Genomic DNA, 27,414 nt, shown 5'->3' with positions numbered 1-27,414 from the left:
CACAGTATTCTTTTAACATATGTATACAAAGAACACAAATGTCACAGCAATTCACAATGCTCTTAGCAAAGCACATTCATCTATCTTGGTATCTGTTTTGATTTACTTTCTGCAAACACATAAAATGAATGGGGCAAGTTGGAAACCAGCTCCGTGGTTTATCATTCTGTATAAACATATAAGGTCAGGGTATTGGTCAAGCACATTTAGAGAATTCACATTTTCTTTTTTATAATTTAATATGAGAAAGCAGTGAAAACAAGGCACTAGAGATGATCCACAGAATCTTCTGTGAGATTACAACGTGATATATTCCTCTACCAAAGCAAGTGACACAGCACATTCCTCTTCTTGTTGATTGTGAAGCATTCTGGCCACTTTTCCACTTTGGAAAACAGAGGTGAGAGGATGAGTTTGGCTTTTAATAGAAGCAATAGTATTTAGGCCCTAACTGTTCTGCATCTCCCTTGACTTCACTAAAGTCACTCCATATTTAACCGGAGAGATGAAGAGAGAAGAATCATTCACTGTTTATTATAAGTAATATGAAAATATAATTTACTTAAAATTTACTTTTTATTTGGTTTTATTAGATAATGAAAATGTATTGTAATTACTTCAAAGGAAATCTGCAACAGTACTGATTCATTAGTGTTATACTAGAACAGCACCCTGAAGAAATTACCCCTTAAACATGCATAGTTGCTGAAATGTGAGCAGACTGTTTTACCTGAGCTTTGCAGCTTACCTCCCCTAATTTCCTCCTTTTATTTGTAACAATTCCTTTTCATTTGCCATGGATTAACTTGGTATGAGCCATCTCCTTCATTCTCAGAGTTCCATGAAGGCATTGATTTCGTTATTATAATGAATAATTCTGTATTTCCAGTGTTTACAGATTAAAACCACAGGCTCTGGCAGTTTCTGGTCATTTCAAAAGCCCAGGAGCACAGAGATGTGCCATGGTGGTTGGCACTGCCACAGAAGCACTATGTAACCATGTTGAAATCTAATTCACAAGCCTCTTAGGGTATACTGAAATATAAGCAAAGTTACAAAAATCCCTGTATTTGAGTGATTTTGGTTACTTCTTCTTTGTAAAGTAGGGGCCATGTGACACTTGAGCTTACTTTATATACAGACAGGTTTATAGGTGTAATAATATGGCTTAAAAAATCTGACTGAGAGTTGGGTTTATTTTTTGTTTTCATGATGCAATCTCTGACACAACAGATAATCCCCTAAAATCAGCATAGGTCTGTTTCCAAATAACCATGCTTTTCTTTCCTTCCCTGAATTCATAGCTGATAATAAAACCACACAAGAAGCTTTTAGCTTGAAAAATTTAATTCAAGAAATTAGTAGCTTTTGCTACTTAGAGCTAATATAGGTTTTTGGCCAAGTCTCAGAACACTCATGCCAACAGGATATTGCATTTTAAGAGGTTTGTGTTTGTTCCTGTATTTTGTAGTGAGTCATAATACTGTACCTCTACTACCAAATCCTCACTGAAGTCTGTAGTCCAAAGAGAAAATCAATGCTAAAACCCTTCCATAAACTGTGAAGTGCAATGAGCATGCACAACAGGACTGACTGGTTTAAATGGTTGCAAAAGTGGTGATGAATTGGTAAACTCTTGTACCTGACACCTAAGAAATTTCTTCTTCGATGTAATATTATTATTACATTGGTTTAATGTCTGAAAGTCATAAAAATCTTCAGTAAACTGAACAGAACTTCTTTTAGTTAAAATGCAACTAGGTTAATCAGGAATTAAATGACAAGTAAATTCAAGCCTCAGAGGATACATAGCAAGACCGGGCCTTTATCAGTTTTAAGTGGTAGCTCGTGATTTGTGCAGTGCATCATTCACATGCATGACATGTCTCAGGTTTTTATAGCCATATGGCATCTTGATATAGCTGATTAAATAAGAAGTGATATGTCCACAGATAAAGGCTGACATTGAAACTGAGTCTAAAGATACATGATGTATCCACTCATAGACCCCTAACATAACAGGCTTCTTTCTGGTTTCATCAATATTGTAAACCTACTGTAGATATTACAGGGAAAGTGAACTTGAGAGGTTTAAGGCTCATCATAATAAAAAAAATAGAATTAATTATTGTACAACTCCCAAAGGAGGTTTGTTTTTCTTTTTTTTTAAATCTATTGATGTGGAGACAAAATAACAGTAGGGAAAGGCATTTTTTCTTCTCTGCAATGTCTTTTCCAGTACAGGAATCCTGGGGGGAGTAGATATCCAGGTGGTTATAAAAACTGTGCTGCTGTAATTTCCTACAGATACATGAGCTGGGGTTATAAGCAAGAGAATGCCAGCGCCTTACCCAGACAGCCTTGTCAGGGGCTGATGGCAAATTCCTCTCTGAGCAAGGAATTGGTTGCTTAAGGGAAAGAACATGCTAAGGAACAGATGGCTGCTTCTGCTCTTCCAATAACTTGCAAACAGAAATATCCCTGGGCATCCTCTGGAAATGTTGAGGTGTGCTTACCAAGAAAGTCTTCCAAAACAGCTAGGAGTTTTCAAAAGGGAAGAAAGACCCTACTATGAAAATAGCAAAATGCTTGGTAAATGGAGCCAAACTGCAACATAGGATCTCCCTACAGCTTTCACATTAAAGTTTTCTGGTCACTGTTGAGAGAGCTCTGAACTTAAAAATGAAAAATTATGAAGAAAGAAACTATGACAAAAAAGGGAACTAGCTGCCATTTGTACCGCATACCGAAGAACTTCATCTTTCAAGCATCATTTTAAAGCCATGTAAACCAAGATGATGACTAAAATTGCTACAGGAATGGTAGTGTTTGCTTTCCAGAAAAGTTTGAGGATGTTCAAGTGTCGGTAAACCTTGGGAGAACCAGGGGAAGCTATTGTTACTTTCCTACTGAGGCTTTTCCCTGTGATGCTGGCTGGCATTTACCACACACTGATAGCTATGAGCTGTTTCACAAAATGGCATCAACACTTCCTTCTGGTTTCAAAGGTGTTCTTTAGAGATCCATAACCTAAACCTTCCAAAGAAAGCAGGTGAAGCTAAAGTATTTGAAGAAGGCATGTTGGAGTAGAAAGGTAGTTGAATGTGTCAGATACAAACATTAGTTTTTCCTTAAGGTTACTGTACAAAAAAATGTAGAATCCACTCTAATGACAGTCTACAAAATAAACTGAAGGAAATACCATTGGTCAAGACATCATAGCCAAAGCAACTCAGGAATTCAAACTATGTTTGAATAAATGTGTAATGGAAGGTAGAGGGAAAGCAGAATTTTGCAGAAGAAAATACAGACAGTGCAGAAAGCAAGAGAGAGCCTGGATAGAAAAATACTTGTGTTGTAAAAAAGCCTAGACTGAGTGCCAGTTGAAAGGCCCTTCCTGCCTAGCAGTTAGGCAGCTCTAATTGAGTGCTGGGTAAGAGAGACTTGATTTAAAAGGAAAAATACTCCTGTATGATTCATCTTTTGTTCTACAAAGGAAGACTCCTATAAGGATGCAGAGGATCAGGTGGCTGTGAGTCTAAATGGAGAAAGATGATAATTTCATAAATTACAAAAAATAATTGCTTTCAACTAAAAACCAAAAAGCAGAAACTATCTGTTGGGGAAAGGTAAATAGACTTAATCCAATTCACTCTATATCTCTCAAATAAAAAAAAATTAAGAACCTCACTGAGGTAGGACTAAACTGTGATTAAACACTACCTGTGCTGTCCTATTTCTAGCCTTGGCATTTCCCAGAAGGGACAGGGTAACCAATAGAAGTGTGACTAGACAGAACTGTTTTGCCTTTCTTTCCAGCCCTAGGATCCCAAAGTATTCCTGGAAAGTGCTGGAAATTCTAAACCCTCAAAATTGGAAAGGATTACATTGAAGGGTCAGTCCTGTTGTGAATTCATTAAGAAGTGTTAAGTCACCAGAAAGCTTAAGGTGTTCTACAAGTAGAGAAACTCATTAGCACATCGCTAGATTAATATGTAATATTAGTCTAAAACCACTGCAGGAATTCCTGACTACAGGAAACAAAACAGAAAGGAGGTCAGGGTAACTACGAGAAGCTATCTTAATATAGCACCTATCATATGGATATATCCATGCACCTGCCATTTACTTCTGTCCTTCCTACCAAAATCCCTTTCAGTGTCCTATGGATATAAGAGGAATTGGAAGTGCAGAAAGGTGGAAAACTAACCTAGCATCTTAGCTTTATCTTTCTACTTCATGCCACTGCAATAAAGGGAACTTGAAAGGTATGATGAAAGGATTTACCTTAGAGGAACCATGAATTTCTGCTATGAAAGGAGCATACAGAAGGTTGAGGAACATGGATTTTATGAAGTGGGCCTCTGAAAAAATCTTATGTGATTTTGAGCAGGAAGATATGTATTTATATGATGAGGCAAACCACTCTATTAAGTGTGAAGGAATCTTGCTTCCCTTTTTTCTAAACAGATTCGTCCTCAAATCAGGAGGAAAAATTATACTAGCAAACAAAATTTGTAAACTACCACATAGATTCCTTCCTGTTTTAAAGATAATTACAGTTTGTATGTGAATATGTAGAATAGGTAGAGGAAGAAATAGTCAATATTTGATACCTGCTTTTCAGAGAAGAAAGGGAAAACAAACCTGCCAAAGCAACACTAAAGCATCCTGTCTCCTTTAATGATTTCCTGTGGAGTTTTGCTACTGTCTTTACAGAAAACTCTACAGCTGATAACCAGATCTGGCAGTGTGAACATGAATTACATGGGGACCCTTAGTCTTGCTTATTGTATAGGATGACAATGAAAACATGATGAATGTTTTATTATGTATGATCTCTCTGACTGGAAAAGGACTGCAGTGTTACTAAGGCTTCCTTTGGACTAGAGCAGACAAAGCAGATTTAATTGGCAGCATGACTTTAACAGAGTCCTCAATATTCATCTTTGAAAACTGATCTCTGCAACTTTTTTGGTGTGCACTGAAACGGCAAGCCCTGTCTGTAGGAGCACATCAGAAGTTAAGTGTTGTTATGTACTAGTTACATGTGGCTGCCAAAGACAGACTGAAGTAAACCACTCTTTAGTACTACTAAGGAGAGTGAAACATTTGACTGAATTTACAGACAGGAGGATTATATTTCAAGCCAGAGGATTTCCAAGCATACAAACAGGGCAACAGGTTCTTCTGCTAGGACTTATAAACTAAGGGAACCTAAAGAAAAAATGTACAAAAAACTCTTGGAAGAACAAAGGGAAAAGTTACTGAGTTCAAGGATCAGAAAACATGGGGCATTCATCATTTAACAGAAGTGCTGGAAGATCCAGACAAAGGCTACTCCAGTATGTCTGGCCAGTATTAAAGGCTGTGCCACAACAAGGAAGGGGTCAGAATAAAAGTGGAGAAATACATGTAGATCAAGTTATTGCTTGTGACTAGTTGTACATATTTTCTGGGCAAGCTGAAGTACAGAAAAATTATATTTAGAAGTCATAAAACATGTATGTGATAGGTGCTGCGTTTATCATTTCTCCTAAGAAAATTCCAAGTCCAATAAAGTTCTATAAAAAGCTGTATTGAACAGAACAGCAATATGGGCCAGGTGCCTGACAGAACAGCATGTTTCTGGGAAGGAGTAAGAAGGGTAGATTGGCAAAAGCAATGCTACTGCAGCTGATGCAGGCCAAAAGAAATTTAAAAGTCAGCACGGGCTGACATGAAACCCTACACATGACACAGCACCCAGCCAGGGCAGTGACCAGGGCTGTAGTAAGATTGCACAAGATAAACAGCATCACGGAGTATAGCACTTCTCACAGCCCCCATTTAGCCACTCAAGTGGGCAGGATGATTGCTTTTTCTCCTTCAAGGAAAGCTTGCTATGTTTCAGTTGCTCAGCAAACAACTGGTAACATTCTCCTTTTACTGCCTCAAAGGTCAACAAAGCTTTATTCCACATAAGCCTCTTGACATAAGGGTTACAGGAGCCTGCAGCATGCATCCCTCTGTATTATTGTGAGGGGTGAGCAGTTTTAAGAGGGCACACATGCCACAAAAACAATGTAAATCTTCAGTGTCTTTGATAATGCCAGAAAATTAAGATTTCCTGAGTACAAATTCAAATAGTTCTTGACTTAGTGCTGAGAAGCATACCAGCAGCATTTAGTGCCTCTTTTCTTTGGGGAGTGGGTTGGTTTTAAGCATTGTACAGTATTGCAAGCAAAGTGCAGATTTCTGGAGTTTAGAAAAATCTATTTTTGAAGTGGGTTCTCATTAAAATCATATTCACTTAGAATCACACAGTTCTTGAAAACACAGCCAAAGTAGCATGAACTTCCATACTTCTTCAGCTGTGAATATCTGCAAGTTTTATCCTGACATGGCAATAGAGGCCGGCCTTTTTACTGCTGCTAACACATTTCAGTTGATAGCAGTTCTTATTCATTTTCAGGTGGGGTTGGGATTTTATTGTCTTTCAAGCCTTTGGATGATCAGAGGGCTGGAGAACCTCTCCTATGGGGACAGACTGAAAGAGTTGGGGCTGTTCAGTCTGGAGAAGAGAAGGCTCCGAGGTGACCTTATTGTGGCCTTCCAGTATCTGCAGGGGGCCTACAAGAAAGCTGGGGAGGGACTTTTTAGGCTATCAGGTAGTGACAGGACTAAGGGGAACGGAATGAAGCTGGAAGTGGGGAGATTCAGGCTGGACATGAGGAGGAAGTTCTTCACCATGAGAGTGGTGAGAGCCTGGAATGGGTTGTCCAGGGAGGTGGTTGAGGCCCCATCCCTGGAGGTGTTTAAGGCCAGGCTGGATGAAGCTCTGGCCAGCCTCATCTAGTGTGGGGTGTCGTTGCCCATGGCAGGGGGATTGGAACCAGATGATCCTTGTGGTCCCTTCCAACCCTGACTGATTCTATGATTTGCTTAGTTCAAGGGCAAAAGGAGCGTTTCAAGTACATATTCAACAACGCTGAAATGCTGCATGTTTTTTATGCATAAAGTGGTCCAGGACTTGAGTTGTCCTCGACTGAGACCTTTAATATCAGCCTCCTGTGTCTAGGCAATAAATTAACACTGCACTGACCTTCAAGGTTGGCCTGAAGGAACTGGGCTCGTTTGGGCTGGCAAAAGAGAGGCTAAAAGGTGATTTAATAACACCCTAAAATTACTTGAAACATAGATAGAAAGATGAGGAAGCTAAACTCCTCCCAGCAGTATCAGATGGAAGAGTAAGCAGCAGTGCCCTCTAACTGCAGCTTGGGAAGTTCAGACCAGGTACCAGCAAAAATAAAATCCTTAGAGGACAAGCACAGAACTGGAATGATTTGCCTACAAATTCTGTGAAATCTTCATCCACAGAGGTTTTCCTCACTCAGTTAAGTAAAGCCATAGCTGCCCTTATTTCCTGTGGGCAGCAGTCCAGCCTCAGCTGGGGCAATAGGATGAGCGACCTTCAGAGATCACATCCAGCCTTTGTAGCTGTAATTCCATGACATATAAAAGCATACTTAGAGTTGAATCCATAAATAAGAAGACAATTTTATACATGTAGTTCTGAGCAGGTCTCAACCTTTTCCTCCCAAAGAGGCAAATTCATACATAAGAGCTATCCTTTTGATGGGAGGAGTTGCACTACACTCTCACTATCCTGTTAGTGAGGCAGGATGAAAAGGAAATTATCAAAGAATGGAGTTTTGGCCTTTATGGAATGAACTTTTTTTATTGTTTTCTGTTCTTTCAAGCTCTCTGAACTTTAGAGTAGGCCCTGTTATTCAAATGCTGCAGAGATCTGCATGAGAATTACATGAGAATATGCAAGTAAAAAGACAAATGTTTATTGATTGATGCAGACTATTGATTAACTTTTGTATGGTTAAGACCATCCACCAAGCCCTGGCTGATGGATTTTGTGTAAAGAAACAATGCTTCTCATTGCACCTTCTTTGGTTCCTATTACTCAGTTTGTCTCAACTGAGTGAAACAAGATATTGCTTACATAAGAGAATGTTATTTTTTTGGCAATGAAAGAACTCCATAACTTTTCACCACTAGCATGCATTAGTAAACCTCATCATTTTGTGTACCAGAGCAATGGCAGAGGGACCGATTGCAAAATCCACTGCCTGCGAATGTGCTTCCTTTGGAATATGAAATATCAGTCACAAGAGTCCAACCTGTTGAACTATAATATAAAGCAAAGATGATTTCTCAAGTGAGTAGGTCTTCATTTCAATATCATCAAGCCCAGCTTTAAAACAGGGCTCTGAATATTTATGAAAGCTAATAGATATAGGTAAGATAAATGATCATTTAATAGAATTGGAAACCCACCAAGAATTATCACAGGTATGGAATGACTAGCACATGAAGAAAATAAAATTAAACCCATTCTCTTCAGCTGGGAAAAAGAAACAGCTGAGAGAGAACACAGCAGAGGCTCATAAAATTGTGAATGGTATGAAAATGGTGAATAGTGAATGATTTTTTTTCACCATTTCTTACAGTGCAAGCAGTAAGAAATATCAAATGCATTTACCTGACAGCAGACAAGAATTCATTCCATACCGGGCATAATTAAATGTAAAACTCCATCATGAGATGTTAGAGAATAATAACAATAATAATAGTAAAAGTCATAAAAGTGTAATTGAGTTCAAAAAGCAATTCAATTAAAAGGGCACTTAGAGAATCCCTGGTTCAACTCTCTGGCAGGATATATTGCAGGAAGCGTATGCCTCATCTGTCCCCATGTTCTCTCCTAAATAGCCACTGCTGCCCACAGACTACTGCAGATACTTGCTGTCACCTAGTACAACTGTTTGGTGTGTTACAGCTGTCAGAGCAGCTCATCAGAAATCAGCTGCTTTGTTCTCTGTATGTGAAAACTCCTCCTTTACATAACGCATGTAGAACTGCTACAGTTCCAAGACAGTTTTGCTTTTCCCATTAGTCTTGTCCAGCTGGGCTTTTTTAAAGTGCGTGTTTTACAACCTTCAGCATCATTGGAAGCAGTGAGTGTTTCTCACCAAATAGGCAGGCAGAAGGTCTTGAAACTAGAAGTACTGATCTTCAATAATCTGCATTGCCACCACTGTATGAATGACAGGAGCATAAGGAGACTTTCTCTCAGACCCAGGAAAAAAAAAAAGAAAGAAAAGTGACCCACTTTGACACTGAAGCAGTTTTCACCAGAAAAACTTGGCCAGTAGTTTCACTCTTCAGTAGTATCTGAACAATAAAAGCAGTTTATTATACTTTTAAAAGGTAAATACCATTTCATACTGAGAAATACACTGAAGGGGAAAAAAGAATACCCACAAAACCTGAGAATTTCTCAGATTGTGTGACATCTGGAGAAGGACCCACTCAGTTAGGCAGCTTACTGGAGTGCTAGCTTTTATTTTTTTATTTAATCTTTAATGATATTTTAGGTGTGATGCCTGCAGAGTTTGTTGCAGTTAGAGCTCTTGTGAGAACAATGCCTGTCTTCCCTTTTTATCCCATCTGTGCTGCAAGCTTAACATAGCACACTCCCAGGTGCAAGTGCTTACTTCAGATCTTGTGGCAGCCTTGTCTATAATTCTAACTTAACTTTTGCCATCATGCTGGTCTTGAGATTGCCTCCTACTAACCCGGAAGAAACATAAAGTCTGTGGGGCACATAAGTCAGTGTTCAAAGTCAACAATTAAAAGGAACAGAGAAGGAAAGCTAAATGAAAAAAAATGCAAAACAGCACCAAATTGAGGGTCTAAGCCTCAATGCCTTTCATGCATAAGCTGAGAAATGTACCAAGGAGTGCAAGAGAATGGAATAATCTTGTCTTCACTTTCAATAAATTCTTCCAGGTCTAAGCAGCATTACTGGAATTCAGATTAAGTCAGTTTCAAGAGACAATTTCGATGAAGTTATTTTAGAGTAAGAAAGGAAAGAAATGGTGATGTATTCTGAGAAGTGCTTCACCTGTTTGTAATGGAAGCTTTAGTCTGCTGGGCTGCAAAGTAGTAACAATTATTTTGGTTGACCAAGACTGAATTAAAAAAAAAAAAAAAAAAAGAAAAAAGAAACCCAAAAGCAACCAGACTGTGGTCAGATGCTATAAATCTTGTCGGTATAAAGCACTGCAGCTGAAGTTGTTTGGGGGAAAAAAAATTACTATGCTGTGGAATTTCTTCAGCCTTTGAGAAGATCATTTCTTGCACTTTGTGTAGACATTGAGAATGATTCACACACTTTTTCCTTAGACTGTTCTTATCTCTTTTCTGATCTCTCCTGCTCCAATACTAGGCGCTCCCAGTGTCTCAAGCCTTCACCTTAAGTAGTTTCCATATGTGGGTGGGTGCTTATTCAGCAGAGTTCAGCACCCCACCAGCTGGGTTAATAAGCCATCTCGCTCCTTTTGACCCCATTTCATTATATGCTTTACCAGATTCAGCTGAAACGAGCCACGAAGTAATCAAATCTACACATCCTCACAGCTTTTCACCTGGCAAAAGGGAGAGATTCACTACTGCCATCTGTGCACACAGATTTGGAGTCTGTAATATAGGTGGAAAGACTTCATCAGTTAAAGAGAAAGGCTGAGTCAATCCATTTTGGTTCACTGTAAATCTGGAACATTTCTTGCAATGTTAGCAGAGCACTGCAAAACTGAAACTACCAGCACGTGGCTCTGTGTTGCACCAACAAACAGCATTGTAGTTGAACAATCACATTGCTTGCTCTAGGCAAGAACAGTAGGTTTTCACTTACAGTCATCCATAAGGTATAGAAAGTAATATAAAATCTATGGACTATTAATAGTAAAGAATTAGTTCATAATAAAGATTTCTCCAAGAAATGCAAATATCTTTTAAAATAAACTTATGACAGACCATTCAGAACATTACCCAGACACCATTTGCCACAAATGAAATGTCAGTTCACAGTCATGTTAGAGGTCCACTATCTACTAGCTTTTCAACAACTTTCATCTTTCAGTCCCAGCTAGCACAGAAAGATTTCTGCTTTTAGCACTGACTTAAAATTAGACACTGAATCAAGGTCAAGGTTCATCTTCAGTGTTGTCAGATTTTCCATCACAGAGTATGAAATGAACCTCCCAGGAGCTAGTGACCACCACAGACACCCAGAAACACACAGCATGCCATGAAGAGAGAATGAGTGAATGAATGATACATGACATGTATCTGTGATATTTCTGAAGGCATTTCTAAAAGTAATTACTTCAGTAATTGACACAAACTTACTCCAGAATGGGACACAAAAATATCTTTCTGTGGTCTGGAAAAACATCCAAACTGCAGCCCTAAATGCTCAAGTGTCAGAGACTGGAATCAGAGTTGCCTGGATAGTGTAACTCATGTAAATCTCATGATATATCAACACAGTGGCTTTTATTGACCTCTGTCTTAGGATGGACAATGTCATGTGCAGGTTAATATTTTTCTTTAAAGTCACAACTCAAATTGCAGACTCATGCTTTACTATAAACTTACTACTTACAAACTGCTCAAAGGACACAATTACTAGTTTCTTCTGAAGCTTATAATTACTGTATCTGAATATTTCATTGGCTACATTTGTTCCCACAGCATGTTGTCAGATCAAGAGGTTCTATTAAAAGCAACTTATAAATAGGTAATGATACAATCCATACAATGAGAAATTATAGTTATAAAGAACCCAGTACTTAATTTTCTAGAATCCAGTTTTTCAGCATACATATTTAATTATTGAACAAAGTTCAGTTGCTTTTTCAAGCTATCACTGATACCTGGTGTAGCTCTGAGTAATCAGGCCCACTATAAATCAAATTACAGGATGTCAAATTAGTTCCTTTGAGGAGAGTAAGGAAAAAATGTGGGATTAACTATGAAAGTCTTCACTTAAACTGATTCAGAAGCAAAAGGAACCTGGGCCTGTGGCAGGACCTAGCACAGTTCTTCAGAGGAGCATTCAGCTGCTTTAGCTATGTGAATTTCCTCTGCTTTCCTATAATCCTATGTTCCGTTCACTTCACATGTTCCTCCCTCTGCCACAGATGATGGCAGTGCTCATAAAGCTGACAGTCTTATTTATCACATAAACCCTCATCAATCTTAGACCAACTATTATACTCATTGACTGAAGCAGCAAATCCATGGAAAAACCATCAGTAAAAGGCCTGAATCAAAATCTCCAGAAACAAGACGTTCAAAACAAGATTACACCAATACTCTCCATTTACTAACTCGATTATTTGATTTCACCAGATCCCTTAAACCCCACTCCATTTCATCCTCCACCCACACTGCTTCCCAAGCTAAACTTCCTCCCAACCTTCTTACTCTTTCAGCTGCATTTCCTCCTCAGATTTATACATTCCAGATGAGAAACATGCTTAGATCATTGTGTGCCATTAGAGGCTGATCAGCTCTCCCCAATAAGAGTTGAACTGTTCATATTAGCACAGCAATTTGCACATTTCAAATTAATTCAAATCTGCAAAGGAATGAGAAAGAAAATACCCCTTATCTGTGAGACAAGGGCTGTGCCGTATATTAAGGATACCTTGTTGAATAGGTAGCTTTGAAAATGTACTTTAAAGTAGCAATAATCAGAAACAATCATTTCTGTCACTACCTTTTACCATGGACATTATTTTAAAATTCTTCCTGTTCAGAAAATAAAGGAAGTGCCCTGGGCACATGCCATAATTCATCCAGGTATCACAGCAGACCACAGTAAAAGTTTATCATCTGTGTCTATTTTATGCTACTCAGCTTTAAAAGCTTCTAGAAAAGCTCTGACACTCCTTGTGATTCTTGATCCCAGAGAAATGGTTACAGGAAAGCTCATAATCAATTTGTCTCCAGAGATGGCAGTGCTACAAGAACATCCCTGCATATTTCATTACAGAAAGAAAGAAAAAAAACTCCGTTTTTTTTCTCCTCTTGTATCTTGGGGAAGACCAGCAATTTCCCTGCTGAAGTGGACTTCCTGGAACGAGCACTGATTTCCAGCTAGGTTTGAGATACACTTTAGGATAGCAGTTTTGCAGTCTTTAGTTAGAACTAAGCTCCAGTGCCACCAGTCAAGCTCTGAAGACTGAAATTTTTGTAGGTTCTTTGTTTGATTTGTTGGTTTTTAAAGTTAGAGTACTTCTCCAAGATGTGTTTCCTTGAGTGCTTTTCTCAGTTATTCACTCAACATTTTTTTTTTGTCGATGCATTTTTGTATTTTAAATACTGATGTTTGAAGAAGGAATGTGCTTATATGAGTACAGACTGGCTGTTGTATTCTCAGAACGAGATGATGTTTCTTTGACTTCTTGTGGCCTTTTTGTTTTAAAATCTCTTCTTGAGCAGAACAACATTTTACAAAAGCTGTCAAGACCTTTTTAGTCAGGACACCACCACCTAGCTTCTATTTAACAGCAACCTCAAAGAGAATTTACAGCCACCATAGATCACTCTGTGCCTGAAGTCTTGTCCCAGGTGGGATCACTGTTTTGAGGAATGTAATTCTGCATTCCTAGTGAGGAGAGGGGAGGAGCTGGTAAATAATATTTACTAAAGTCTGCAGCTTATTTTGTGGAAACATGAACACTCTGTAAGTAGCCTACAGGTTTCTCTCCTTCCTCTCCTAGTAGGCAGAAACTGTAACTACGCTCAGAGTACTACAGCTCCCGACTTGACTGCAGATTAAAACAGCAAGAACTATTTAAACAAGGTAACAGGATGAAGGGGAAAATATAATTTAAGCCCATAATATTTTCACAAAACAGAATTTTTCAAGTTGACTGAGAAAAGACTGATATTATTTTCCTTTGCATACTATATTTCATTGAGCTATTAAAACTAATTACACCATTTTTGCTCTTAGAAGTGCATACAGATATGTTAACCCAATCTACAGCTAAGTATCCCCAGAAACAAACACATCTCTTGTATTTCCAGGAATGGGGCCTCAGCTACCTCCCTGGGCAACCTGATCCAGTGTTCCAACACCCTCATGCCAAAGAATTTGTTCCTAACATCCAGTCTCAGTCTCCTCTCATTTCAAGCCATTGTCCCTCATCTTGGCAATGCAGGCTTTTGCAAACAGTCCCTCTGCAGCCTTCTTGGAGGCCCCTTTCAGGTACTGGAAGGCTGCTAATTAAATCTGCCTGGAGCCTTCTCCAGGCTGAACACCCCCAGCTCCCTCAGCCTGTCCTCATAGCAGAGATACTGCAGCCCCCTGATCATTTTGTTACCTAAACCAATCCAGCCCTCTGACTATTACCCATTGCTGGTAATCCAGGCTGGAAGTGAAGAAATTGAAAAGAGCAGCACCAGGAAGATTAAAAAGGAGTTTAAGGCCCTTGGGAAATCGATTGACGGGGCAGGAGCTCGAGTGGTGTTCTGCTCAGTTCCCTCAGCAGCAGTGGTGTACACTGAGAGGAACAGGAAAACTCACACCATCAACAGTTGGCTTAGGAGATGGTGCCAGCAGCGGAATTTTGGCTTCTTTCATCACGGGGCAACTCTTACTGCACCCGACCTGCTGGACCAAGATGGGTTGAATTTATCTAGAAAGGGTAAGAGGGTGCTGGCACTGGGGTTGGCAGGACTCATTGGGAGGGCTTTAAACTAGGTCTGAAGGGGGTGGGTGTGGAAACCAGTCTCCCTGGAGAGGAGGGAGGACCACACAAACTGGTGAAATCAGCAGCCCAGCTGAAGTGCATGTACACCAATGCACGCAGTATGGGCAACAAACAAGAGGAACTGGAACTCTTGGTTCACCAGGAGAACTATGATGTAGTTGCCATCACAGAAACACGGTGGGACGATTCTCACAATTGGAGTACTGCACTGGGGGGTTATAAGCTCTTTAGGAGAGACAGGCAAGGGAGAAGAGGAGGAGGGGTGGCCCTGTATATTAGGAAATCTTTTGATGCCTCAGAACTTGAGGTTGCAGATGAAAGGGTTGAATGCTTGTGGGTTAAAATCAGAGGGAGGCCACACAAAACTGACATCCTGGTTGGAGTCTGTTATAGACCACCCAACCAGGACGAGGAGGCCAATGAGATATTCTATAAGCAGCTGGAAGCTGTCTCAAGATCATCAGACCTTGTCCTTGTGGGGGACTTTAACCTACCAGACATCTGCTGGGAACTTAATTCAGCAGAGAGGAGACAGTCCAGAAGGTTCCTAGAGTGCATGGATGACAACTTCCTGATGCAGCTCTTAGGTGAACCTACCAGGGGCAAGGCTCTGCTTGATCTGCTGTTCTCAAACAGAGAAGGGCTGGTGGGAGATGTGATGGTTGGAGGCTGTCTAGGGTGCAGTGACCATGAGATAGTGGAGTTTTCAATATGCAGGGAAATAGGGAGGAGCAGTAACAGAACCCTCACTTTGGACTTCCGGAGGGCAAACTTCAGGTTGTTCAGGCAACTTATTCGGAAGGTTCCCTGGGTAACAGCCCTTAAGAAGAAAGGGGTCCAGGATGGTTGGACCTACTTCAAACAGGAGCTCCTAAAGGCACAGGAACTGGCAGTTCCCACATGCCGTAAGACGAGCCGGCGGGGAAGACGACCGGCCTGGATGAGCAAGCAGCTCCTGAAGGATTTAAGGGAAAAAAAGAGGGTTTATCACCTTCGGAAAGGGGGGGAGGCAACTAGTGATATTTTAAGGATGTTGTTAGATCATGTAGAAGAAAAATTAGAGAGGCAAAAGCACAGTTAGAAATTAAACTGTCTGCTTCCGTGAAGGACAACAAAAAGCTTTTTTATAAATATATTAATGCTAAAAAGAGGGGCAAGAGGAGCTTCCACTCTTTATTGGACGTGGAGGGTAACATTGTAACTAAGGATGAGGAGAAGGCTGAGATTCTAAATACCTTCTTTGCCTCCATTTTCAACAGTAAGGCAGGAGGACTTCAGGATAACTGGCCTCCTGAGCTGGTTGATGGGGTCAAGGAGCAGTGTTGTACTCCTGAAATCCATGTGGAATTAGTTCGAGACTTGTTGAGTCACTTGGATATTCACAAGTCCATGGGACCTGATGGGATTCATCCTAGGGTGCTGAAAGAGCTGGCAGATGACCTGGCCAAGCCTCTCTCCATCATTTTCCACCAGTCCTGGCTCACCAGAGAGGTCCCTGGAGAGGACTGGAAACTGGCCAATGTGACACCCATCCACAAGAAGGGACGCACAGAAGAACCTGGGAACTACAGGCCTGTCAGCCTGACCTCAGTGCCAGGGAAAATCATGGAGCAGATTGTCTTGGGGGCAATCACTGGGCACCTGAAGGATGGCCAAGGAATCAGGCCCAGCGAACATGGATTTAGGAAGGGCAGGTCCTGCCTCACCAACCTGATCTCCTTCTATGATCAGGTGACCAGCCTGGTGGACGTAGGAAAGGCTGTGGATGTAGTCTACCTGGACTTCAGCAAGGCCTTTGACACTGTCCCCCACAGCAAACTCCTGGCCAAGCTGTCAGCCTGTGGCTTGGACAGCAGCACTGTGCGCTGGGTTAGGAACTGGCTGGAGGGCCGAGCCCAGAGAGTGGTGGTGAATGGTGCCACATCCAGCTGGCAGCCTGTCACTAGTGGTGTCCCCCAGGGATCAGTGCTGGGCCCCATCCTGTTCAATATCTTTATTGATGATCTGGATGAGGGGATTGAGTCCATCATCAGTAAATTTGCAGATGACACCAAGCTGGGAGCAGGTGTTGATCTGTTAGAAGGTAGAAGGGCTCTGCAGAGGGACCTTGACAGGCTGGACAGATGGGCAGAGTCCAACAGGATGGCATTCAACAAGTCCAAGTGCTGGGTGCTGCACTTTGGCCACAACAACCCCATGCAGAGCTACAGGCTGGGGTCAGAGTGGCTGGAGAGCAGCCAGGTGGAAAGGGACCTGGGGGTACTGATTGACAGCCACCTGAACATGAGCCAGCAGTGTGCCCAGGTGGCCAAGAGAGCCAATGGCATCCTGGCCTGCATCAGGAATAGTGTGGCCAGCAGGAGCAGGGAGGTCATTGTACCCCTGTACACAGCACTGGTTAGGCCACACCTTGAGTCCTGTGTCCAGTTCTGGGCCCCTCAGTTTAGGAAAGATGTTGAATTGCTGGAGCATGTCCAGAGAAGGGCAACGAGGCTGGTGAGAGGCCTTGAGCACAAGCCCTATGAGGAGAGGCTGAGGGAGCTGGGACTGTTTAGCCTGGAGAAGAGGAGGCTCAGGGGAGACCTCCTTGCTGTCTACAACTACCTGAAGGGAGGTTGTAGCCAGGAGGGGTTTGGTCTCTTCTCCCAGGCAACCAGCACCAGAACAAGAGGACACAGTCTCAAGCTGTGCCAGGGGAGGTTTAGGTTGGAGGTGAGGAGAAAGTTCTTCACAGAGAGAGTGGTTGGCCATTGGAATGGGCTGCCCAGGAAGGTGGTGGAGTCCCCATCCCTGGAGGTGTTCAAGAGGGGATTGGACATGGCACTTGGTGCCATGCTTTAGATAGTCATGAGGTGTAGGGTGACAGGTTGGACTCGACGATCTTTGAGGTCTCTTCCAGCCTTCTTGATTCGATTCGATTCTATTCTATTCTATTTTTGTGGCCTTCCTCTGGACCCTCTCCATCAGGTCTATGTCATTCCTGTGTTGAGGGCTCCAGAGCTGGATGCTTCGCTCCAGGTGAGGTCTCACCAGAGCAGAGCAGAGGGGCAGAATTCCCTCCCATCTCTCCATCTCCGGCCATGCTGCTTTTGATGCAGCCCAGGCTGCCATTTGCAAGCTCACACTGTCTGCTCACATCCAGCTCCTCACCAGCACCCCCAAGTCCTTTTCTGCAGGGCTGCTCTCAATCTCATCATTCCACAGCCTGGATTGATACTGAGGATTGCCCCAACCCAGATGCAGGACTGTCTGTTTGAACCTCATGAGATCCTCCTCGGCCCACCTCTCCAGCCTGGCCAGGTTCCTCTGGATGACACCCATCCTTCAGACGTAGCACTGCACCACTCGATTGAACTTGAAGCTGCTTGGACTTGCTGGCTTACCTTGGGTCTGGGAGAGAGCTTTGGCGCTGCCTGTACGATCTGCTGCACGGTCCCGCGCCTCGTCTGCCCGCGTCCCGGCGCTCCCCGGGGCCGTTTCAATCCCCGCGCTGGGTGAGAGCAGAGCCGCCTCGGCTCTTCCGCGCTTTGCGGACAGTTCGTGCCTGGGGCTGTGTGCTGAAACCGTGCCTGCCCGCCGCCAGGAAAGTCTCTCGTCTAGCTCGGTCTAGCTTTGATCTAGCGTGCAGCCCTTAGCGATGCTGCTTCTGCGATGTCGCCTCGACCGCTCCCAAAAAGGGGACTCCCAAGAATGAGAGGGAGCGGCACAGGAAAAGAGGGAGGTTTGGAACTCTCAAGTAGACTTGTTGCCAAGGCTATGGTAACATCAGGCTACTTCAAAGCAATGCATGAAATGCATAGTAAAATTAAGACAGGCTAAAAATCAAGTCTGCTTTTGCACAGTGTGGTGCTAACTATGACATAAATAGCAAGCAGAAAGCACAGGGAAAAATAAATAAAATTTATCTCACCTTTCTTCTCTTCCACCCACACAACCAAAGGGATTTCCTTCATGCTTCTGTAAATAATGTCTGGGGAAGAAGCAGCCTGTATCCCACTCTCCCCTGCACCAGTAAAGCATCTATTTAAAAACTGAAAGGTTGTTCCTGAGATCATGTATCAGTGACTGTGTATGTTAGCTGGCAGGGACATGCTTATCTTCCCTCCCCCCCAGCCCCCTCCTGCCTTCAGCATCATTCAAGTTTGTGTGATGGATCCTGCTACAGTCAATCAGATTTTATCTCCCCCTTTAGCATCCACACTTCTTTTGACAATTCTGTTACAGTATTTGGCAGCAAATACCTCAGGGCACAAGCAAGAGAAATAAAATTAGGACAGGATTAAAAAATTTAAAAAGTACTTATATAGAATTATCTTTGGTAACTCAAACAATATTTTACAATTTCAAACTATTTAATTACATCTTAAAGCCTCACCTGTATAAAGCTTCCAATTCCTTTCACTTGTTGCAGGCAGAACATCTGATACAAAATCAACCCTTCAAAAAGACTCTCATACATTTGAATGTTCTAGAATAGCCAAAGCCCCTTAATATTCTTTTAATCATATAAAGTCAGGAAATACACTAACTTACCTATATTTTTATACATGACTCTTACTCAGAGTGGCTATTTTGGTTATTTTACTCATAACAGAGAATGAAATCTTAAACATTACTGAAATTACTCTAATAGTATGAAGGAGCACTTCTAGCCTAGGACAGGTTTTCTGATTAGAAGTATAGGCTCCAGTCCATAACAGAGCACTGCATCAGCTTAGACCTTTGAGGAGAATGGATTACACTTTGGAACACAAAGACAATTTTTAAGATCTAGGAGAAAACCCCAGTAAGTCCAGCTGACATTTGAAAACTCACTGTTTGAATAGTCCCTGTAGGGAGACCCAGGCTGGTGTCCACTTTCCAAGAACAAAAGGACTTTATATGTCTATAAACACTTCAGCAGTACCGGCACTGGCACTTCCAGCAGCAGAAATGCAGCATATTGTATTGACTTGTCTGCATGGACTTCTCATAAACCCCTGCAAATCATAAGGCTGATGGCCAGTGCGTGCCCAGGCAGCCCCATCAGAATGTTCCTTAGTCTGTCTCTAAAACCCATGTGGGCTTTGGCATGCTTATCAGCAAACCCTGCTTTGCCATTCAAAAGCAGGGTAATAGACCACTCTCTTAAACCTGTGCTCTCTGCTCTGCATGCAGCAAATACCCCAAGACATTCATACACTACAAAAAGTGTTGAAGTATCTCTCTCAAGAGGATTTTTTTTTATAAGCCATACACATCTGGGACTGAGAAAAGAAACAGAACAAGGAAGATTAAGGCATTGACGCAAGCTGATAGAACAATCAAGACAGAAATTGAGATGAGGGTTTTATAACCCAGAGAAGGAACACTGTCATACAGAGAAGTTTAAGAATTGTTGCTGTACAGGCAATACCGAGAAGCTATTTTGACAGCATCTTTCTGTGAAGGTGAACAATTAAGATGTCACACAGAATACATGTCCCTTCTTACACAACACTGTATGATCCTGGTGCACTTCAGGCCTCAGTGCTGGGAACTGACTCTGCATAGCTGTGTATGACACAAATACCAACACTGAATCCAGAGGATTTTGAGAAGAATATAGGAAGTGAAAAAGAGGTGACTGAGGAAATAATAGCATGCAGCTCACCAAAAGTGAAGTCTGCTCTACATGATCTGCTGTAAGATTGCAAACTGATAGGCTTGCTTCAATGTACTTCTCTGTGCAGCTCTTTTTTCTGCTAAGTGGAACAGTCTTGCATTTAGGTTATCTGGTCTCCTTGTAAATATGTTTATAGCCAAAGGCTCCAGTGTTTCCTCTGCAGCTATGTGACATTTCAGTTTCTCCTTCAATTTATCTTATATCCTGCTTCAGCTTAAACCTTCAAGTCTGTACCAGCTTACATGGTACGATCGTGAGCCTCCTTATCTATGCTCTGCCCATACATGCAGTGATACAACGAAATGCATATAAAACCAAACAGCAAGTCAACTTTATGAATCAGAAAGCAAGATATCATCCAGGATCTATTTACCAATAAAGGAAACAACTGAGAATGTGCGGGATTAATAAGGAAAATTAGTTCTAATAAAAATCAGCCATTTCCTCACAGCAAAAAATGAATGCAAAGAGTACAGAAGAATTAATCAGGAAAGCAAAATACAAAGAATTAAAATCTGGAGCCTGGCTTTGATCATATTAAAATCAGTTGTAATAATATTCTCATTCACTTTGTTATTTGAAAAATATTGCTATTAAAAATGAAATCAGCATCTCCAATACAAGCTGCTGGGATTCTGCAGAATTTCCCAGTAGTTATTCCCCCCTAAAACAAAGGCTTTGAATATGAAGCCACAAAAAGAGAATGCTGCCATCATCTAATTGTGTATTTTGCAGGGCTGTTTACTACACTATTGTTTGTTAATGCTTTTTCTGATTCACCTGTAAGAGCTACAGTTGATTATTCTAGCATCTCCTTTAGGAAGTTCAGCATTGCTGACAATTTCTCTTACCCTTCTATCAAGCACAGCCTTTCATTCCTTATCTTTGAACTGTTCTTACATCTTCTAAGACAGCGAATAATACACTCTGATAAACATTCTTATATAAAAAAGAACGTCAAAAGGCCACTGCTAATAAATACTGGAATGAGAGAGAATGCAAGAATAGGAGCAATAATTACATTTAACTGCATTCTACCATGTCTCCCTGATCTATTCCATCCCTGAAAAAAGACAGCAGAAATTGAATGAGAATGTAAGTTCTGTTACACACACAAAACGCTTCTAGTATTTGCCTTGAATTTAGAGAAGAAATTATTCAGATCCTCTTGCCCTATGCTCTGACTTTTACAGAACAACATTAAAGCAGCAAGTGACAGATAGCAGCTGAGGGTCTGCCCTGAGTAGCTCATAAAACCTAGCACTTGGTCAGGTGCAGGTAAAGAGGTTTGTGGTGCCTTTCCTGTAGCTACCATAGCAGAACTTTCCTGATTTGCTTTCCCAAACACTCAAAAAACCAAATCTCACAGTAAGGTTTAGTTATGCAGGATAACTTCAGCTGCTCCAGCAGCTGATAGATCACAATGGGGAACTCTGACTTATCCACCTTTTGCTTTTCCTCTGCCAATCCTACTGTTTGTCTTACCTAGATCTGCAAATCACCAGACTCCTCTTTGAGCGATTGACTCAAGATTCCTGCAGCCAGTCAACCACTCTGAAACACTGGATAACTTTGATAGGTTTGTGAGTTGTTTAGCAGGAACAGCAGAGCTGTCACGAGTAATGAGGTAGAAGCATGCAGCAGAGGAAGCAATAACTGTCTGAAGTGTTGAAGCTGCAGGAGGGAAAGATACCTCCCTGTCCTCCTGAGTGGGGAGCTTCCAGATGATCTCAGCAGGTTTATCTAATTTAAGACATGAATTCACTCAACATTTCACCAAATGCATGTAATGCTGCTTCCTGTACTCTGTGCAGCTTCAGAGGGAAAAAAAGGAAAGAAAGAGAACCACACAGAATCCCTTTATCAAGATGGGTGATCTTACAATGGAAGATTTAGGCAGAATGCATTATTTAATTTATAAAATAACAAGGCTCTTATTTGGACTTTTACCTCTGTATAAATAAATATTAAACTAAGAGCATCATGGTCACTGGATCTTTAAATTCCATTTATAACAAGTCTGGGCATTTCCATGTCTTGGGTTTCCCCTCTCCTGAGCCTAGTCATTGGTAGCTGCCAATGTCTTCCAGAAAGCTGGTTCAGCTGATTCAGTTTCCTTCCTTAGAAATTATCTTTTTTTTTTTTTTAAAGCTATTTCAAGTTAGTATTTATCTGACCTAGCTTCTAGCCATTTGTTCTTACGTTGCCTTTCTCCATTTGATTATTTCTTTAAATGTGGGACTTTTTTTTGCTCTTTCAGGTACTTTGCAATCTTTGTAGCTAAGCAAAACAAATTAACCTTTTGAAACCTTTTTAAATACTGTAAGTCTCAGTCTGGATTTCTGGACAGCAGTGACAGCCAGATGCTCTGCAGCACACTGCCTCCAGGCCATTTTAGGCACAGCCATTCTACATTTAGTTTTATCGGCCCTTTTCCTTTATTTTCCCAACGTGTCTTTAACCTCCTTTATTAACCTCTCCTATTCCAAATTAATTTGTTTTCCTTTCCATGTATGAGTTGTTGAGGACTTATTTATTTCTAATTACTGCTTTCATTTGATCTATGAAGAACAGCTAAGGCACAATGTGAGCTGCTATTAGAACCCACCCCTTCTGTAGCACTGCCAGGAGAATTCATGCTACTGGACTACACCTACCAGTAAAAGGCAGTGTAAAAATGAGTCTCCTCTGACAAGTCCAAGGACATTCCTAGGCAGTATTATCAGGGCACTACTGTGTAAACATACCAATGGAATTCCAACTGACTTCAGCACATATTAAAGGAAAGGAAATCTCATTGCTATGTCACAGTTGCAGTGAGAAAGCTCAGCTTGCTAGAAACACTGCTAGCTTTGGCAGGACACCGCTGAAGCAGAGCTCTTTGTTGACTGATATGACACTCTGCCATGCCATGTTGCCAGGGAAACGGGAGAAGAGAAGAACATAAGGTGGTAAAACTGTAGGGGTTCTTCAAAAAATAAAAAGCTCAGGCCCAGGCTGTCCTGAAGTAAATGTGGCATATGTCTGGCATACCACCACATTATTCTGTAAAATCAGTTTAGTTAGGAGCTTTCTCCCCATCAGTGATGGGCTAAAGGATTCTTGCTTCCAAAGATGCTGCTTCTGTTACACAGATTTATGCTAAATGGTGTTAGCAATTATTTCTCTTTCCTGATGATAAATGGTTGGGGTTTGTTCCTGTTTGTAAAGTGAAATATGACCAACCAGCAAATACTGAGGAGAAGTACACAGAGAATGACTGAGCTGTGTATTTTGGAAGCAAGCTGTTTCCCCCAGTTTAATGATGGAAAGAAAGGGCAGTATCAGGATTAAATAGCTATAAAATAAGTGACAGGAGTTAGAGAACGGAATTAATTGGAGTAGAGATGTTATTCATCATCTGCTAATTTTGAAGTATAATCGGGGGACAATGTCATTGGTTGACAGATTCAAAATTTAACTAAGCCTATTTAATAGCTTAAAAAAATGCATTTTGGTACTCAAAAATCCATCCCAAGAAGCAGGCTGAAGCATTCAGTCTTGGCAGCATACAACTAAGGGGTAGGGGGGAAAATGTAAAGAAATCCATGGCCCATGCATTTCCTGCTCCATCCATTACCCTGCACAAGGAAATAAAACAAGAACGGCCATCCAAGACAAAGATCCCTCTAACCCCAAATCCCACCTCTTACACTGGCTAGTAACAGATCATTTGGGGAAGGGAAGAAAATGAAGATCTCTCCTCCTATTTTATCCCTGATTCTCAAGGTCAGAGCTCAGAACTTGCAGGTCAAAAGCTCTAATCTTCATGTTTAACAGCTCTTGATATATTTTTCTTTTATACATTCTTCCATGGCTCTAAACTTGTGCAGCCTTTTGGTACTACAACATACACAGGAAACAAGTTCCATAATTTCACTGTATATTGTGTAGTCCTGCACTGCCCTTATCTTTGCCTTGTTCTAAGCATCTTAGCTAATAATATCATCTAATATCCTCGGTTCTCCAAAGAGGCCAGAGATAGTGATTGGAAATCAATTTTCTGTGTTCTTGTAGTCATTTCTAAGCCCATCATACTGCCTGCCTTGCACAGCTCTTAGGTTTGTACCCCTAGGGGAAAGCATCCTTATCTATTATTTTCTTCAAAATGGGAGAACAAGAACGTTTAGTCATCCAGTTCAGCCCCAAGCCTGATGACCAACATTAGGTACCCAAGTAGGTGAATACCACTCAGTAGGTCTGTTGCAAGAATGCTGCAGTAATACCACACTGTTTCTGACTAATTACAAGCCTTCCTGTTGGTGTCTCTGAATTTCCTTGAATTGAGCCCAAGCAGTCATGGTGAACAATGTCACCAAAAATAAATCTTCAGGCTTGAAAGAATCTCTAGTAAAAAGAATTGTGAATTGGGAGTTAACCAACCATTTTCTGTTATATATATTCATTATTTTACTGATATCTCCATATTTTAGAAGCCATGCATGGATCCAAGTCTTCAGGCTGGAACCCTGAGGTATCACTAAATCAAATTAACATTGGCTAAGAGAATACATGTACCACCTTAAGTGTCAAAAGGCAAAGCTACAATTCCATTTGCAGTGCTGAAAGATTACACATGTGAATGGTGAAGTCATCTAAGCTTTGCTCCCACACAAACTTCTCTAGGAAATGTCTTGGAATAGAAAAGCTGCAAAACAAAATGAAAACACCACCAACCACCAACAAACCAAAGCCCAAGCCCTGAATGCTTCAGGTCAGTCTTTTTCTCAGATTCCCAAAGGACTCAGTTTGGCAGCAAGATGTTTGCTGACATGTTTTTACCGCTGACAGTAACAGGAGCTAAAAGGGCTACGTATAGCAGACATCACAGCCTTCTCTCTGGCCTGCCGTACTGCAGGAAAACAGCTACATGCCAGAAAGGATGTTTAATAGACTGTACCCTCCAAAAGCTAAGCTATCAGGAAAGGCAGATAGCTCATTTGCTCAGCTCTCAGGCAGCTTCTCACATGCTCTGTCAAGCAGGAAGTTGTGCTTGGCAGTGGTCTAGTTTTATTTCTCTTCACCTTAGATATGACACCAGGAGGCATTTCAGACTCAGCAGCAAACGTCCTTGCAGAGTTTTTTGCATGAGTGGCTGTCTCAGTATTTCAGTTCAAGTGATCTACCAATGCAAGTTCTCCTCACAGCTTAGCACTGGGAGCTGTTTGACACCTTTGTGCATTCAGCACACCTGGAACATCTCCACAGAGTGACATTGTAGATGTGTGTCTGGAAAACGCACAACAAGCCTTTTTGGCTTGTCTATAAAAAACAAAACAAAACAAAACAAAACAAAACAAAACAAAACAAAAAAGCGTTCAAATGAAGCCCTGTAAAGGTTAATTCAGGCAAGCTAAATGGGAGAGCAAATACGGAGCTGTTCTTATATTTTTCCATAGTTACCTTGTTTGGGTGCTGTGAAAACCAGAAGCTAATAGCATTGAAGGAACAGCTATTCATCAGGCAAGGCAAATCACCCATACAAACAACAAGCAAACACTGGAAAGTTCCCTGCTAATTACAAAACATCTTTGTTGGTTTTTTAAAATATTTTCATTCCAAACTCCAATTGAAAATCCTAGGAGAATCCTAGGGAGAAAGCTGTTGCTTGTTGCTATTTTAGCTGCCAAACTTCCCAGGACTTGCAAAGCATGGTGTGCAGATGAACCATCCTTGGGCATGACTGCCTGCCTTTTGAGGTGGTGTTTCAAGCGGCACTTCCCTAGGTAAACGTTAGCAAAAAGGCACCAAAAAAAACATTTTTGCAATCTGCAGTCATGTGGAGAGCAGCTCCCTTTCCTTAAAGTAACATTAAATAATGTGACCTGTCCAGCAAGGGAACTATCCAAATAAAGGAATCCTCAGGAGGAGGATGAGGGGAAGGAAATCACATCTGGGGTTGGGAACTGGGGGGTGACTGCCTTGGGAGGGTTGGGAGGTGGGGGAGAAAAGGAGACCAGACACTGGGGAGAGAGAAACAAAAAGAAGGAAAAAGAATAAGGAGCAGAAGGTGCACTTACTGTTTGGTTATCCTCATAGAGCTTCAAGTCATATCCACTCAGCTCCACACAGAAAATTATTGCTGTAACCCCCTCAAAACAGTGGATCCATTTTTTGCGTTCGGATCTCTGCCCACCCACATCCACCATTTTGAAAGTCAGCTCTTTGAAGGTGAACTTATTTTCTACAATGCCCGTGGTCATGTCCCGCGAGCGCAGGATGTCTTCCACTGTGGGGATGTAGTCCAGGGCCGCAATCCTCTCCAGGTCGTTCAGGTAGTAGGCAGCATTGTCCTCTAAGTGGTACTCATTGGAGCGGCAAAAGCACTCCTGCACGCCAGGGTCCACCCACAGCCGTTTCATGACTCCCAGCAGCTCAGGGGTGATCTCCCCTTTGCTCTCAGCTGGGCCTGTCAGGGCAAAGAGCTGCACAGCATCATAGGCTCTGTCAGGGTTGTGGAATTCGATCTTGAGGGTGGCCAGAGCCCGGATGATCCGTGTGAGGGAGTCAATTGCGTTATAGATAATCAAAGGCTTGTACTCCTTGCAGGCCTCCAGGTTAAAGCCACCACTGTGGATTATTTTCATCTGCTTTACAATGGTGCTCTTGCCAGAATTGCTGGTGCCCAGCAGCAGGAGCTTGATCTCCCTCCGCTGGCGCTGGCTTTCAGAGCGCAGGTGGCGGTCAATCCTGCGCGACCGCCGCGCTGCCTCTTTCTCCTCAGAGCTTTGCCGACATCCCATGGTATAGCAGGTGGGTGCAGAAGGGAGGGATTGGTGATGGTCTTGCTCTGCTTGCGTCTCAAAAATCTGCAGGGGCTTTCAGTTCTTGTGCCACAGGCACCTTGGGTGATAAAAAAGTCCCTCTCCAATGCCTGATGGTGCCTGTACCACCTAATTCAGGCCTAGCAGGGCTGCAAACCCCTGTAGATATGCAACCACAGAAACAGTCTCTTCAGCAGATCTCATGGCACTCCCCTTTCCAGTGCATAGAGAGTGGCACATTCCTGTTAATGGAGAGACACTTCCCTTTGCCACAAGTTGGCTGGATCCATCAAGTACTGCTCTCTGTTCTGCATTCCTTCTCTCTGTTCTTCTGCTGCCTTTT

General features: G+C 41.8%; 2 protein-coding genes across 2 annotated transcripts in view; one reads left to right on the top strand and one right to left on the bottom strand.

Annotated features, from left to right (window-relative positions):
* The window catches only part of GNAZ (G protein subunit alpha z), a 30,129-nt gene extending 3,079 nt beyond the window's left edge, over positions 1–27,050 (bottom strand). The window contains exon 1 of the mRNA XM_054392469.1: positions 26,328–27,050. Coding sequence (XP_054248444.1) covers positions 26,328–27,050 — 723 coding nt within the window. The remainder of the gene's footprint in view (positions 1–26,327) is intronic.
* Positions 1–27,414, top strand: part of RSPH14 (radial spoke head 14 homolog) — a 69,442-nt gene that overhangs the window by 12,326 nt on the left and 29,702 nt on the right. The window lies entirely within an intron of this gene.

Source organism: Indicator indicator, chromosome 26, assembly GCF_027791375.1.
Source record: "Indicator indicator isolate 239-I01 chromosome 26, UM_Iind_1.1, whole genome shotgun sequence".
NCBI lineage: Eukaryota > Metazoa > Chordata > Aves > Piciformes > Indicatoridae > Indicator > Indicator indicator.
The sequence above is the reverse complement of the archived record's forward strand: the minus strand, read 5'-3'. Positions and strand labels throughout refer to the sequence as shown.